Here is a 14,463-nt window from a genome sequence, read left to right on the forward strand (position 1 = left end):
ACTCAGACAATGTAGCTTTCTGTAAAGATGAAATCTGTTCTAAACATAAACACTTCAAAACAGAGCATGTTAGTTCTCATGAAATAGTACTCCATGAAATTAAATAGCAGAGGTGTACTGGGTTCCATTAGAAGCCGCATAGTGATGTGGACTGCAGTCAGTGAAGGATATGCTTACCGTTCTTGCAGACTGGGCAGCACTGTTCAGGCTCGTATACGGGGTTCACACACTCCGGCACCGCACAGTCTGCCACCACGCAGTGTACTTCATTGCTAGGTTCACACCGGCACCATTCACATGGGGAAGGCTGAGAAAGAAGGGAACTGTTAGAGCACAATTATCTGTGTTTGTTCTTTTACATGTCGACAAAGAACCATACAGCATGCAATGTATCCTATCCTTTTCCATGAACAAAATCAGGATCAGGAAACAGTGGCCCTTCAATCTGAGCATGCAAAAATGGCTACATTTAGTCTTCCTGTAAAGCTATTACTATTACTAGACCGTGACATTATAATAATCTGTGTATTTTTATACTTGCTGTAACACCAGGTTACCTGATCCTTAGAGCTGGATCAAACTTGAGGCTCAAACTCCTGGGGGCAAGTGGTTTGGGTGAAAAACAACTAGGGGTCATCCATAGGTACTGTGAATATTTTTTAATAGTATGTTAACATAATACTATTCCATGTACTTTTTATCAATGTGTATTTCGTATTGTTTACTGCTCTTTAAGAAACAGTGGGATTTCCAAATAACCAAATCATTGATTAGCAAGCCCATGATCAGGGCCGGATTAACATAGGGGCTAATGGAGCTGCAGCTCCAGGCCCCTACCTGAAAATAGGCCCAGTCACGGCCGGACTAACTGGGCCTATGTGAGGCCGATGTGGCCGCCAGGCAAGGATGGAATGGCCCATTGGGAAACTGGGAAATTTCCCGGTGGGCCAACCGGTCGGTAGGCCGGCAGACCAACATTCAAAACTGCCGCCCAGCCGCAAAGTTCTAAGCAGACAACGTGAAGTTCAAGGAGGGTGGGCTCACACAAGAGTTCCTTGTGGCAAGGAGAGGAGGATCATGTTGGAGGAGAGCACGAAAAAAGACAAAAGTGTAAGTATTACCAAAAAAATAGGGGACCGATATTCAAGGGAGGGGGGTGGCTGGGTTTTGGCATTACAAAATCAATATAAACAGGGGGGATGGCTGGGGGTAATACACATGGCAGTGGGGGCATCTATAGACAAGAGGGTGGTTGGACATCACATTAACCAATACAAAAGGGGTGGGGGCATCAATACACAAGGGAGGGGGTTGGCTGGGGCATCACACAAATCAATACACAAGGGTGTGGGGGCATAAATGCACAAAGGGGGGCAAAACACAAGGTTGTGGGGGGGCATTAATCAATTGTATAGGGGGCCTGTCTGGGGTATCAATACACAAGGGGCAAAAATACAAAAGGGGCAGTTAATGACAAAGCAGTGTAGAAAATACATGTTTTATGCTTCAGTGTGGCAGAGCATGTCCTGGTGTGTGTGTGTCTGGGTGTCGGTGTGGCAGAGCCTGTCCTGATGTATGTGTGTTTGGTGTCGATGTAGCAGAGCCTGTCCTGCTGTGTGTTTGGGTGTCAGTGTGGCAGAGCCTGTCCTGGTGTGTGTTTGGGTGTCAGTGCCTGTCCTGGTGTGTGTTTCTGTTTGTCGGTGTGTGTGTCTGGGTGTCAGTGTGGCAGAGCCTGTCCTGACGTGTGTGTGTTTGGTGTCGATGTGGCAGAGCCTGTCCTGGTGTGTTCGGGTGTCAGTGTGGCAGAGCCTGTCCTGTTGTGTGTTTGGATGTCAGTGCCTGTCCTGGTGTGTGTTCCTATTTGTCGGTGTGGCAGAGCCTGTCCTGGTGTGTGTTTGGGTGTCAGTGCCTGTCCTGGTGTGTGTTCCTGTTTGTCGATGTGGCAGAGCCTGTCCTGGTGTGTGTGTCTGGGTGTCAGTGTCGTAGAGCCTGTCCTGGTGTGTGTGTTTGGGTGTCTGTGTGGCAGAGCCTGTCCTGGTGTGTGTTTGGGTCCCAGGTACTTATTTGGGCATTTTAACACTTTCGGTTCCTGGGATTGTAATAATGTGGTATTCTGTTATCGTAAAGGAACAATTTAATATAGTTTTAAAAATAATGATTTATAGCTAATTGGATGGTAAATAGTGTGGTGTGGCGTGTGGGCACAAGTGCTCGACCCCGTGATACAATTCATGGGGCAAAAGGGGCAGCTGTCTCTTCTGCCTATTTTATTTATTTCCATAAAAAAGCCCACCAAAGTCCTCAGCACCATGCCCATGATTATGTAAGTATGCTGTTAATTGTTAACAAAAAGCGTGGTTTTCTATAAAAAAAAGCCCAAATGATCAATGAAAATAAACACAAAATTGTCAATACCAATGCTAGGTGTTTTTGATCATAACGATTGAACCTCTGTGCTTTTATCACATGGATTGCTAGAAAACTGCCTCTATGAACTGCACATTTTTAGGTATTCAGTCATGTATTCAGAGGTCCCAAGTTTGGAAAATGGTCTTCAAGGACATTTGTAGGGGCCCAGAAGCCAGAAAGACTCATTCTCTTACACTCACTATTACTCACACTCTGTCACACCCTCTCTCACACTCAGTCTCTCTCATGCTCTCAAGCTTTCTCTCTCACTCTCAAGCTTTCTCTCAATGTCTCCCTACCTTCTCCGCCAACTGATTCTGTGTTTCTGTCACATTTCCGGCCACTCTGCTTCTTCTCTTGCTTCTTCTTGTTCTGTTGGTTCTATCTTCTTTCCTTTGTCTTCTTTGTTTGCTTCTCCCTGGTATCAGCTACATTATCCAAGTACGTCCGCAAAAAAGGTGTTTCCGTGGACAGCCTCAGTCCGTTTGCTAAAGTACTACAAGAGGTCACAATATTGCAGACGATAAGGGGGAAAAGTGTGCAGAGGCTCAGCCCCTTTTGAGGAACCAAGCCTGGTTAATGGAGCTAAAACCAGGGAGAAGCGGACAAAGAGAGAAGACAGAAAAAAAGAAGACAGAAGAAAAGGCCAGAAGAGGCAATAGAAGAAGCTGAGCTGTGAGAAAGAAAACAGGGACACAAAAGCAGTCAGCAGAGAAGGTAGGGAGACATTGAGAGAAAGAGTTAAAGATAGTTCATGGATATTCTTGCGTGTTAGGGAGGCGGGGGGAAACAACCGTATTCGCGGGAGACTCACGGAATTTTTGGGAGACTTGGGACCTCTGTGTATTTCACATATGTATATCTAGAGCCAATGAGCTTCTGCAGTTACTTTAAAGAGACCCATACAAGACAATGTGGAACTTTCTCTCTCAGCCAGTAAGCACCAACAGGTAGCGCCCATCTTTCTTTTTTTAGGAATTCCAGTTCTATCATCTAGAAAGCCAGAAGAGCAAGATACTTAAAATAAAAAAGAAATTGTACATAACTCTGAACAGGATGGCCACAACTCTGCTGACTGGTGATTTTTCCACCATGTATCAGGAAATCAATGAGCAGTGTGAGCATTACAGACTCTTCCAGCAAGGGCAGACAGGACAGAGCTGTCCTTCGCAGGTCTAAGGAAGGTGCTTTTATTTTGTAATGAAAATAACCTGTCCCACATATGTTAACTATATGCTAACAATGGTCTTCTAGGCATAGCCTAGTTCTGTAATCACAAGAGATGTTGGGGAAAAGGAGACAAGATAATGTAAGTCACATGTATGAGCACATGGAATGCCCTGAAGCTAGACAGAAGAAACAAGGTAGATCTATAGGCCATGTGGCAAATAATGAAGTGTGTTGTAAAAGGGACATAGCTGGTATGGAAGCAGAGGAAGAATAGAAGCAAGCGAGGCCTTGGTTTAGCGACACTAAACTGCAATGATTTTATGGAAAACATGCAAGACTCCAAAAATAGATAAAAATGAAATATTTTATGCACACTGGATGGCTTTTGGCTTGTTGTATAGAATATTATTCCAGCAGAAATAATGGAATATAAAGAGCAAGGGAGAATTACTAAGGATTATGTACATTATGTATGTAAACTGTAATTCTAGTAGACCCAGCATACCTCAGAAATACAATTCAAATAAATGAGTTCACCTTTCTGTGGCCTATTTGTACTTGAACTGAATCAGTTTAGACGTATGAAAACTATTAAATAAGGAGACAGAAGGGGTTTAATTCAGTGACCCGTTTAAAATCTAGTCTTACTGAAAATGAAGATAAAAAAGATATTCAGAAGTCGGCAAGTCAACTCCCATGGCCAAAATCATAAAAACCATTGCTTTGATTGGCCAAAATATAGTACTAAATGCTCACAATTATTCTTTGTAAAGGGAAGAGCTGGAAACTTTCAGTCCAAAGAGAGGGGCTGTGACATATAGATAGATGGCTCAGCACACTTACATACCCAGACACTTACACACCCACTCTGACACTTACATACCCAGACACTAATACACCCACTCAGACACACTACCAAACCAAGACATGCACTCAAGCTGGTATTTTTTCCTCCATATTCAATTTTTATTCAGAAATTTTGGTACTGTGCAAAATCCTAATCTCAAATTCTATGACCCAAATATAGTACATATCTGGGAACTCTCTGGGTTTAACTAAGAGTCTCCTGTTGAAGCTCGGCTCTTCCAGGTCTCTGGGTTAGTTCTGTCTTTGCAAGGAAGGAACATGTAGCCGTGCCCTCTCCTCTCACATGTCCTGCTTACTCCTTACCCATTTTCTCCCTGAACCTCACCTAGATTCCATCCCACAAACAGCATTCTGGGACTAGAGTGAAGAAGAAAGCTCCAGGTAGCCTGCCCTGGGAAGTGCCCAGGTACGCCCATATCGCAGTGCTAAGGGATCTGGGTCCATAGTTGCAGGGGCCAGTTTCACTTCTAGCACATTAATGCAATCTCAGCTGAAAGGATGTCTCCATATGGTCCATGAACATATACATTATATAGTAATGGTCATTTAGGATGAAAACAATTTTCAAGTTCATCAAGTTCAACCATGCTGATGATCTAGAAGAAGGCAAAATAAAAAGCTCATATTGGAGTGACTTCTAATTGTGCCTCAAAAAAGGGTAAAAGAAATCGTTCCTGACTCCAAAATGGCAATCTAATTTCTCCTTGGATCAACAAGCTATAAGTATTCTTGTCATTATAGCCAATTATGTCTCTGTATATTCTTTGGCTAAAAAAAAATAATCACATAGCCCATATGTAAAGGTATCTAATGAATTTGATGACAATTCTGTGCCCATCCTTCACAAAATGGGTACAGTTATTATTATAGTTATTATGGACATTCACTAATTAGTTTAACACATGTTTTGAATTGCGTGTGTTATATTTTATACTGATGTAACATTACTTAGCTGTATAAAATGCCTTTGCCACAATTGTAGGGGCTCTGTCTGGGGCCTTAAGTAGCTGCTTAATCTGTTGATATTGTAGCAGCACCTCTAAGTGTGAAATAACTATTTAATATTATATTTTCATAGTCTTTACTGTTGCCTGTAATACAAAGTGAGCAAATAATATAGCCTGTAAATCTAAAAAAATAACATGAAAAATGTTCTTTTTTTTCCTGGAGAATGTTTTGCGCATAAACACAAGAGACCTTCACCCAAACCCAGCATCTTTTCATCTGTTCTCTGTTTCAGGGTTGTTTTGCTGCATGAGTATAAAACATGGAGGGAATGCAATCTTTTTACAAAGATGTGCTATTCCTGGATATATAACGAGACACAGAATATCTGCTATATTCATAATATCGTGTGCAAGCTCCTTATTAATACATGTTAAATAATGTAGGCATACATATTATACTGTATATGCATGATTCATGTAATAAATAAACTCCAACAAAAAGAATGATGATGATGATCAACCTTTCAACCTGAAAGGCTAAGGGCGACGAAGACTTGTGCAGTGTAACTATATTGTTAATGAGCTACTAAAAAAGAAAAATAAAGGTCCCTTCCCTGCCCTGTATCTCTGTTCTAGTCCAGAATAAATTAATGTGGGGTAATAACAAGATCCTCATCAAACAACTAAAATGTTTGACACCTTTATCATGGCAGTAACTCGTATCAACCTGTGCACTTAGCAAATGTGGCTCTGAGAAAAACACAGCCGTAAATACAAATACCACCACCAAGTCTTCAACAGCTGGTTTATCTCTTCTCCATTGTAACTTCCGCATACCTAGCGCTAATTACACTCACAATATGCTTATAGATATTGAAATCGTGTTTACCTTATAGAGATAGATATTGATGGTAGATAGATAGTGAGATAGATAGATAGATAGATAGATAGATAGTGAGGTAGATAGATAGATAGATAGATAGATAGATAGATAGATAGATAGATAGATAGATAGATAGATAGATAGATAGATAGATAGTGAGGTAGATAGATAGTGGTGGTAGGTAGATAGATAGATAGTGATGTAGATAGATAGATAGATAGATAGATAGATAGATAGATAGATAGATAGATAGATAGATAGATAGATAGATAGATAGTGGTGGTAGATAGATAGTGATGTAGATAGATAGATAGTGATGTAGATAGATAGATAGATAGATAGATAGATAGATAGATAGATAGATAGATAGATAGATAGATAGATAGATAGATAGTGGTGGTAGATAGATAGATAGTGATGTAGATAGATAGATAGTGATGTAGATAGATAGATAGATAGATAGATAGATAGATAGATAGATAGATAGATAGATAGATAGATAGATAGATAGATAGATAGATAGTGGTGGTAGATAGATAGTGATGTAGATAGATAGATATGCATATTTGTGAGCTCATGTGATTCACTCAGCAGACCAATAAATTGAGATAAAGTACAGTAAAGTTCAACTATCCAGTGGCCATTCTATTAAATAGATGTTTTTTTACCAACTGGCATAATTCAATTTCCAATATCAGTTACAACAAACAATATTCCTTCTATGTGTTCCAATACATCATCAAAATCGAAAAAACATATCACCACCTCTCGCTTGTGAAGATGTGGTTTGTAATTCCCTCTCAAATAACCATATGTTCTTCATTTCTAGTCTCTCATATAATGTGGCACAGTGCTGTTTGATAATAAATGCTAAAATGTAAGATGTATTTGTGTGTTTCTAACACTTTATCTTTAGATGTAATCTTAAACTACAACTTCAGTTTCCTTTTAGCATATTATGTATCGCAAAAACAGAACCTGATTTAAATATTTCTCAATAGTAAGGTCTTTTATTAGTAATGACCATATCAAATTGAGTAATACAACCCCTACTTCGTGTAGTGTTAGAATAAAGAAACCCCTACATAATCTATTAAGTATATTACAAGTCATTAGGGATCACAGAACTCCAATTACAATGCAGTTATTACATGTAACGTAAGAAGTGACTCATTTGTGTACTATTGTTATGTTCCTTGACATGTGCTTTTACATCACAACTGTTGCCTGAAATGTATCTTTACTCCGACAAAATTCACCTAACCTAATAGAAATTAACATTATAAAATAATGGTGTGAGTGGACAGAGCTCCATTATGCCATATTCATCAGCTTCTACAGCACCACTGATGTATCAGTTAATTACACATGAATATTTATAAAGCTAGGGAGGATTGGCGATGTTAATGTATGTGGCTCAGAAATAAAAACACATAAATACAAATCAAACACGCATAGCCCCAATGTATAGGTACAGGAGGGAAATGCATAAAAAAAAAAAAAAATGGATCAAGTCATTGTGTAAATGCTGCCAAGATCCCTGGTTCCTCTAGACCACCCGGTGGCTACATGTGGAACTACAAGTAAAATAAAAACAGAACAAAAGCTTCAGGTGGTGACTCAAACCTGTAAATGCTAGCAAATGCCTATCGTTCCTTGTATAAAAATCCACAAGATACAATTACCTCTGATAGGGCGAGGTGTGTTGTAAATGCCTTTTTTAAATGTCTTTTCTTGTTAAGGTGTCAGGCAGCACTCAGACTTTTTTAAACTTACCCATTCCATTTTCTTATGCCCTGTATTAATGCATGCTTAATGAGTCCTATATGAGATGAAAGAAAATATCTGCCAAAAACAGATACAACCCACCAAACTGGTATTTAAAAACTGATGTGGGTGACCTTAAGCATAATTTGTGTGACAGACTACATTATAGCATATTTGCAGTAAATTGGTCAAGAACTTCTCATAAAGTTTTTTTCTTTTACTAACCTTCTAGCGATTAATCACAGTTACAAAAAAGAAAGTTCACATCAATATTTAATAAACACAGAACATTTTAAAGGTCTTACTATTATATTATTAGGATGAAAAATTACAGATAAACTCGGTCTGTTAAAACATGCTTCATGGATGACTTTTTCTTCTAAATAAACTCCTAGCATTCTGTCTGCTCCGCACTGTCTACGTGAATGTCAGTTCTGGGTGAAACACACTACAGTGCCTGTCTTTTTGGTAATTTAATTACAAAAGTAAAATGATTTCTTCATAAAGCAGGAACAGGCTCATACGCAGCTGATGAATTACAAATCCTATGATCTTCCCCCAACCTTAAAGGTACTGAAATTCACTCCCTGTCATGTTTAGTTGACCTAAATGTGCTTGAATGGCTACTTCACTGTGTAACGGCAAGACATATAGCACTTCTAACAGGAATGCACCAGACCTGCAGACTGTATTTCCAGCCATCGACATACACTAGGCTAGAGCAGATCTGGCTAGGTAGAAGCCCTTCTGCTCCATTATTGGTGGCTTTTAGTGCAACCCTTAGGTAACATTGTGACTGGGGACATCACAGAATATCTCTTGTAATGGGCTAATTTACACATATAAACATAGAACTTGACAGCAGATAAGAACCATTTGGGCCATCTGGTCTGGCCATGTTTTCCTACTGTAAAGACTCAGACCTTGGTGTTAGATTTAGAATAGACACCTGCCTATGTCATGCACGCTTGCCACTTTTGCTGGCCCTTCCTCTTATCTATCACCCTCTCAGTAAAGAAAAACTCCATTACATTTAGCCTCTTGTTCTAACACCTCTCCTTTAAAATAAAATTCTTGTAATTTTGTTAAATTCCGTTTAAATGTTTCTATCATATCTTTTCTCTCTTCGCTCCTTCAGGCTTTATATATTGAGATCCTTAGTCTTTCCTGATATTTTTTATTCTGCAAACCATTTTAGTAGCTCTTCTATGAACTCTCTCCAGCACACTACTTCTAGGTGAGGTCTAACCAGAGATCTGTACAGTGGCAGAACAACACTCTCTTCTAATGCTTCTAGCTTTACAACCCAGCACCCTAATTGATTTTTCTAACATTTTATTGTATTGCCTGCCTAATAAAAACCTCAGGAATAATTATTCCCAAGTCCTTCTCTTCTGGTGTAGCTGACACCCTTTAACTATATTTTGCCTTTGAATTTTTATGTCCAAAGTGCATTATTTTAAATTTATCTACACTACAGACTTATTTCCCTAACCTGCACAGCCTCCATAATATCTTGTACCTCGACCCGTGTGTCCTTCTGATTCAGAGCGCTGGCATATGATGTCATGTCCCAGTGCTCAGCAAAGAATACACGCAGTGCGACGAAGGTTACAAGTAGATCCCGAGAGGCGACTGTGTCCTAAATCTGCGTTTAGAATTAATTTTCTATTTCTGTCCTTTGGAAGGACCACCGTGCAAAAATTGGAGGTACATCATTCTAAGTCTATAAGAATATTCAATACATTGAGATGTAGTCTGTGGCTTTCTCCCATAGCCATAAAGGGGTTAGGTGCAAGTGACTTACCTTAAATTCTTCCAGAATTTTGTAATTTTTCCCATGATATTCACAAAAGTTTTTTACTTCTTTGCACTCCGGACAGCATCCATTGTGTTCCACTTTAGTGCATTTGGGGTGAATTTTGGGGCACTCTGGCTGGTCACAAACAGGTCCATCCACCGTACAAATGCAAGGACAGTTAGAGTGCCCCGGAAAAAATCTCTCCCCTAGTTTGTACACAAAACCACTGTCATCCACACAACCTTTACCCCTGTAGTCATCAAAGATCAAGTTGTCATTACTGGAGGCCTGTTCTCCTTCATCTGCAGGGTAATCTTCCTGGTTGATAGAAGCAGAGGATGCTGAAGCTGTGATTGCCAAGAGAATCATGGATGCTGCAGATATATGTAGAGCCATCCCCCAATGTCAGACTTAATGCGTGCCACTCCTCTAGGAACTGTATCCAGTTGCGGCCATGTGGGCTAGAAACAAGGGAAAAAGGGCATGTTAATGTACAAATATGAAGTATTAAGGAAAAAAAACAAAATAACAGGGGAAAGATAATTAAAGTCCTTTATAATTTGATTTAAACGTGCTATTCAACCTACTCTGTTGAATGTCTAAACCCTCCCTATAAACAATTCCTAGCATTTTGCCTAATGTATATTTTTTGTGTGAAAATGTGGAGAACTTAATTATCATGTGACACAAATGTAGACAATGATAGGTTGTTTAATGGTATAAAACCTTCAGAGGAAATAAGCTCCGCAACTGCTAAAGTTTTTTTTTCGATATAACATTAGACAACATTGTATTTATAGAATAGCAGTGGATTCAGTAGCTTTATTACAATACCTGGGAACTCTCCATGTTTCGCCTGGAGACTCCAGGAGAAATGCTGCCCTGGTTCTCCGGGTCGACACCCGAATCCCTCAGGTCGCAGGAGAAAGGTCCTGACACTCCCCGCTACCCACCTATTTCCCTCTTAGATTGGGGTGTTTCCTGGGTGTTTCCTGCGATGTCAGCAGGAAATGCCCACTGGCGTCAACGGGTAGTCCTGGTCGCATCCCGCAAGGGGAGGCTCCGAGTAACGGGAGCCTAAAAGTTCCCAGGTATGCTTATTACAATGGGTAAGAGTGAAAATCAACAATAACTTTGAAATTGAGAATATACAAAATGGACAAAAACATTAATGCACACTAAGACATACTGATACAAAATGAGAAGAAGACCTTGCTCTTGGTATCTAGAAATCTGATGCGAGGTTACTATGCTGTGGATTAAGTGGAATATCACCTTTATAAACAGAACCTCTTGTGGAATTATGCTGTCAATCACAGTGCTACTTTTTGAAGGTATAACATCATGTATGGTTTTAAGCCACTTAATGTCCGAAGAGGTGGGACCTCCGTCTCAAACCTCTTCCACCCAAGCAGAACGTCATATTGACCTAAAATAAATTATGGACAGTGATATCTTACTGTATACTGATTCCATTTCATTAAGGTTATGTAAGTAATGGCTATTTGTTTTAGGAATTTACATACTATATTTGAAAATATATAGGACTGTATGTTTTAGGGTAATACACAATCTATGTGCTTATGTGTATAAACACTGTCTCTTTAACGTGGCACTGAGTGCAATCCAAAATATTTAATTGAATTAGCCTCCTTTGCCTAAACGTACTTCTTACTTAATTTTATGCATCCAGCAACTCCCAGATACATTCACTTACTTATTAATGTATTTGTTCTACAGGCTTTCTAAATTTGTACCTACTGTACTATTATGTAGCATTATGAATAAGAAAGTCATTTTACCATTGCGTATTCATTATTAATGTGATTAATTATTGAGTGTGTTCCAAGCTTCCCTTAATAGCGTAAGAGAATTGGTATTTAAGCCTCATAGCCTCTTTTGGCTGTTACAGAAAAGTAAATAGCTGTGGTTGATTGAATGGTGATAACGCTAAACCACTTACAAAAGTACCATCCACCTGGTCAATCGGAAGGTCTGTACTGTTTGCTTAATCATAAGCTCCGGATGGGTTATTAAGGGCTGTTAGGTCTGTTGCTCCTCAGACCTTATAAGTTAAGGAGGTTTTGGAGTGAAGATAAATAAGTCTTTAGCTTGGTGATTAATAGTAGATGACACTGGGTTGGCTTTGACCACTACACCTAACCACATCTGCTCCATCTTCAATTTGCCAAGTCCATTTTCACACTTTATAAGTCGACTTAGGGTTTCAAAACAGTTTCATAGTTCTGTAGGTAATATTGATGATTTATACATTTGAGATCGTACCTAAAAATTCTTTCAGCAGGAAAGATTGAATCACTGAGCTCTCGCCCTACAGCCATACATTTTTACAAGGTGCTTTGTGTGTTATTGTTGATCTGAATCTATCTATACTATTCCTATAGGACTCTTGGGAGGTAGAAACATACTATAATTGGCAATGTCTTGGCAACGTCAAATGCAATATTAGAAGATGTCACCACAATGCACTGAAATAAGTCCTCTCAGCAAAGTCAATTACAGCTGACAGATAAGCAGAAACAGCACTGTGCTAATGAAGATGCCCTACCTTGAGCGGTCACACTTTCAAGTTGACCTTTTATCTGCTTTCATCTGGAGTTTCAAGCTTCTCTTTGTATACTACGGGGAAACTGGAAGTCTGCACTGCTGTTAGAAGATTGCCCCAGGCTATCTGGACCCTGAGCTCCCGCTGCCTGTATGGCCTCTGTACTTGCCACTGTTCACACCTCTTGCATGCGAAGACCTCGGGCTAAATTCACTGTAGGAGCAGAATGGGCTTAACTGTCAGAATGGCTAGACTAGTACTGTGCTGATATGTACTGCAATCCTACTGGAAACCTTCAACATGCAATGTGATTGCTGGGCTTCTCAAACCTTGGTAATATTGAGAAAACAAATACTTTGTCCCACATTGTGATACTATTCCCTTTTACTATTATAGGATGATGGGAAATTCCCTTCCATTAGGAAAAGAAAAATCAAATGAGTATTTGAGAGTATCTGATCAGAAAATCATTTGGTGTTTTTTTATTTTTAAAAACACTTTGAAAACTAAAATCATTGGATGATTGAAGCCCAAATGTTGCATGCTTTGATGGCAAATGCCAACTTTTATGAGAATACGAAGCCCAGTGGGCAGGCAAGAAAAAATTTCCTGCTGGGTGATGGATTGAGTTCTTTAATATCCGGTATTAAAAATTAAACACTAGTGAGAACGAGCAGAGGAGAGAGAGATAATCACTAATTGAGGATAGGAATAAAGAATGTTTTTTTTACAATGAGTTGGAAAAGGGGTACATATGAAGAACAATTCATTTTCTTTTATATGATTTTTAGATCCTTTTCTTGTATATGATATGAGATCCTTACAAGCAGATCTATGAATTGATGCAATACAGCACTAATACTAAATCAGATGCAAATCTCCAAACACAAAATCAAAAGGCTTATATGTAAAGTGATCTACAGTAGATGCTGTTGTGAATTAAATTTACAACATTTTTAGCAAAAAAATTAAGAGTACGGATACAAAACTAGTGTGAAGCCCTAGTAATGTCACGCATGTGTATAAATATATATATATATTTACATGTATATGCATATCGTATATAACGCAGTTGGTGAAATCATTCTGATCATTTCCATTCTGATCAGACTTTTGCTATACAAATCCTTTAGGTCTTTCTGATTAATTATTTGTGGTGTGTGATGAATCTTACGGGTCTGTGATAATAAAATTAGATTATATTCACTTTAACAACCAAATTTTTTTTCCCTATATCCCACAATGTTTTACTTAATGGCTTTACAAATACCCCAGATGCTGTTGGTGTTGCACATGCTGATCTAAACCTTGGGTACCAAAAGGGTTAAGAAGGCAAGCACTTTCACTAGCCTGTAACACTGCTAGCAGCTTGATGCTCAGATTAACCATCTCAGTATCAGCATCCACTGCCTATGATGAGTGTTAAAGCTGATTGTGATAGAACATTAAGATCTGGGATTAATGAAGAAAAATGTGAAAGAACTCCAGCTGATCTCAATGAATCACAATATAGAAATTGTGTTTGATTCAGTAGAATGTGTGCATAGCATGCAGCTGAGACACACATCTCCCTGTGTCAGAAAGAGGAGCACTACTCTGACACTGCAGTTTTGTCTGAGCCCCCAGATAGAGAGGGGACTGTGCATTCTACACAAGCCTGAAAGACATTAAAGCTGTTTTGTTAAATGATGTGTAAGGTGTTCCTGCAGTAGGGTCTGCAGAGCATAGTCTCACACAGATGGAGAAAGAAGTACTAGTTAGTTATAGAGGTAAATGCTAACAGGTTATTATTTTATTAGTTGCCATGACCAGTGCCCCTGCCAAACAGGAGAAAAAATAACCTTAAAGTTATATTGTATGTAGAAGGAAAGAAAAACACAGTGAAAGAACATGGTGCAGAACATCTGTTTCTATCTACCTCTGTCTATATGCATACTAATAGCAGTACATGGATGTATGAGTACAGACAAATACTTAGGCAAATAGGCTTTATGGAAACTGTGAAAACATGCAATACAATATACATTTACCTATTAAGATTTCATCTTCTAGG

The 14,463-nt window shown here is 39.1% G+C and overlaps 1 protein-coding gene across 1 annotated transcript in view; it reads right to left on the minus strand.

The window, feature by feature from the left end:
* Positions 1–10,240, minus strand: part of LOC149282402 (von Willebrand factor C domain-containing protein 2-like) — a 40,614-nt gene extending 30,374 nt beyond the window's left edge. Inside the window, exons 1-2 of the mRNA XM_089498290.1 lie at positions 9,851–10,240; positions 178–307 (exon numbers count right to left, since the gene is read on the minus strand). Coding sequence (XP_089354416.1) covers positions 178–307; positions 9,851–10,240 — 520 coding nt within the window. The remainder of the gene's footprint in view (positions 1–177; positions 308–9,850) is intronic.
* Between the last annotated feature and the right edge of the window lie 4,223 nt (positions 10,241–14,463).

This window comes from Sceloporus occidentalis, unplaced genomic scaffold (assembly GCF_023333645.1).
Source record: "Sceloporus occidentalis isolate IW3139 unplaced genomic scaffold, rSceOcc1.0.p SCAF_117, whole genome shotgun sequence".
NCBI classification, from domain to species: domain Eukaryota; kingdom Metazoa; phylum Chordata; class Lepidosauria; order Squamata; family Phrynosomatidae; genus Sceloporus; species Sceloporus occidentalis.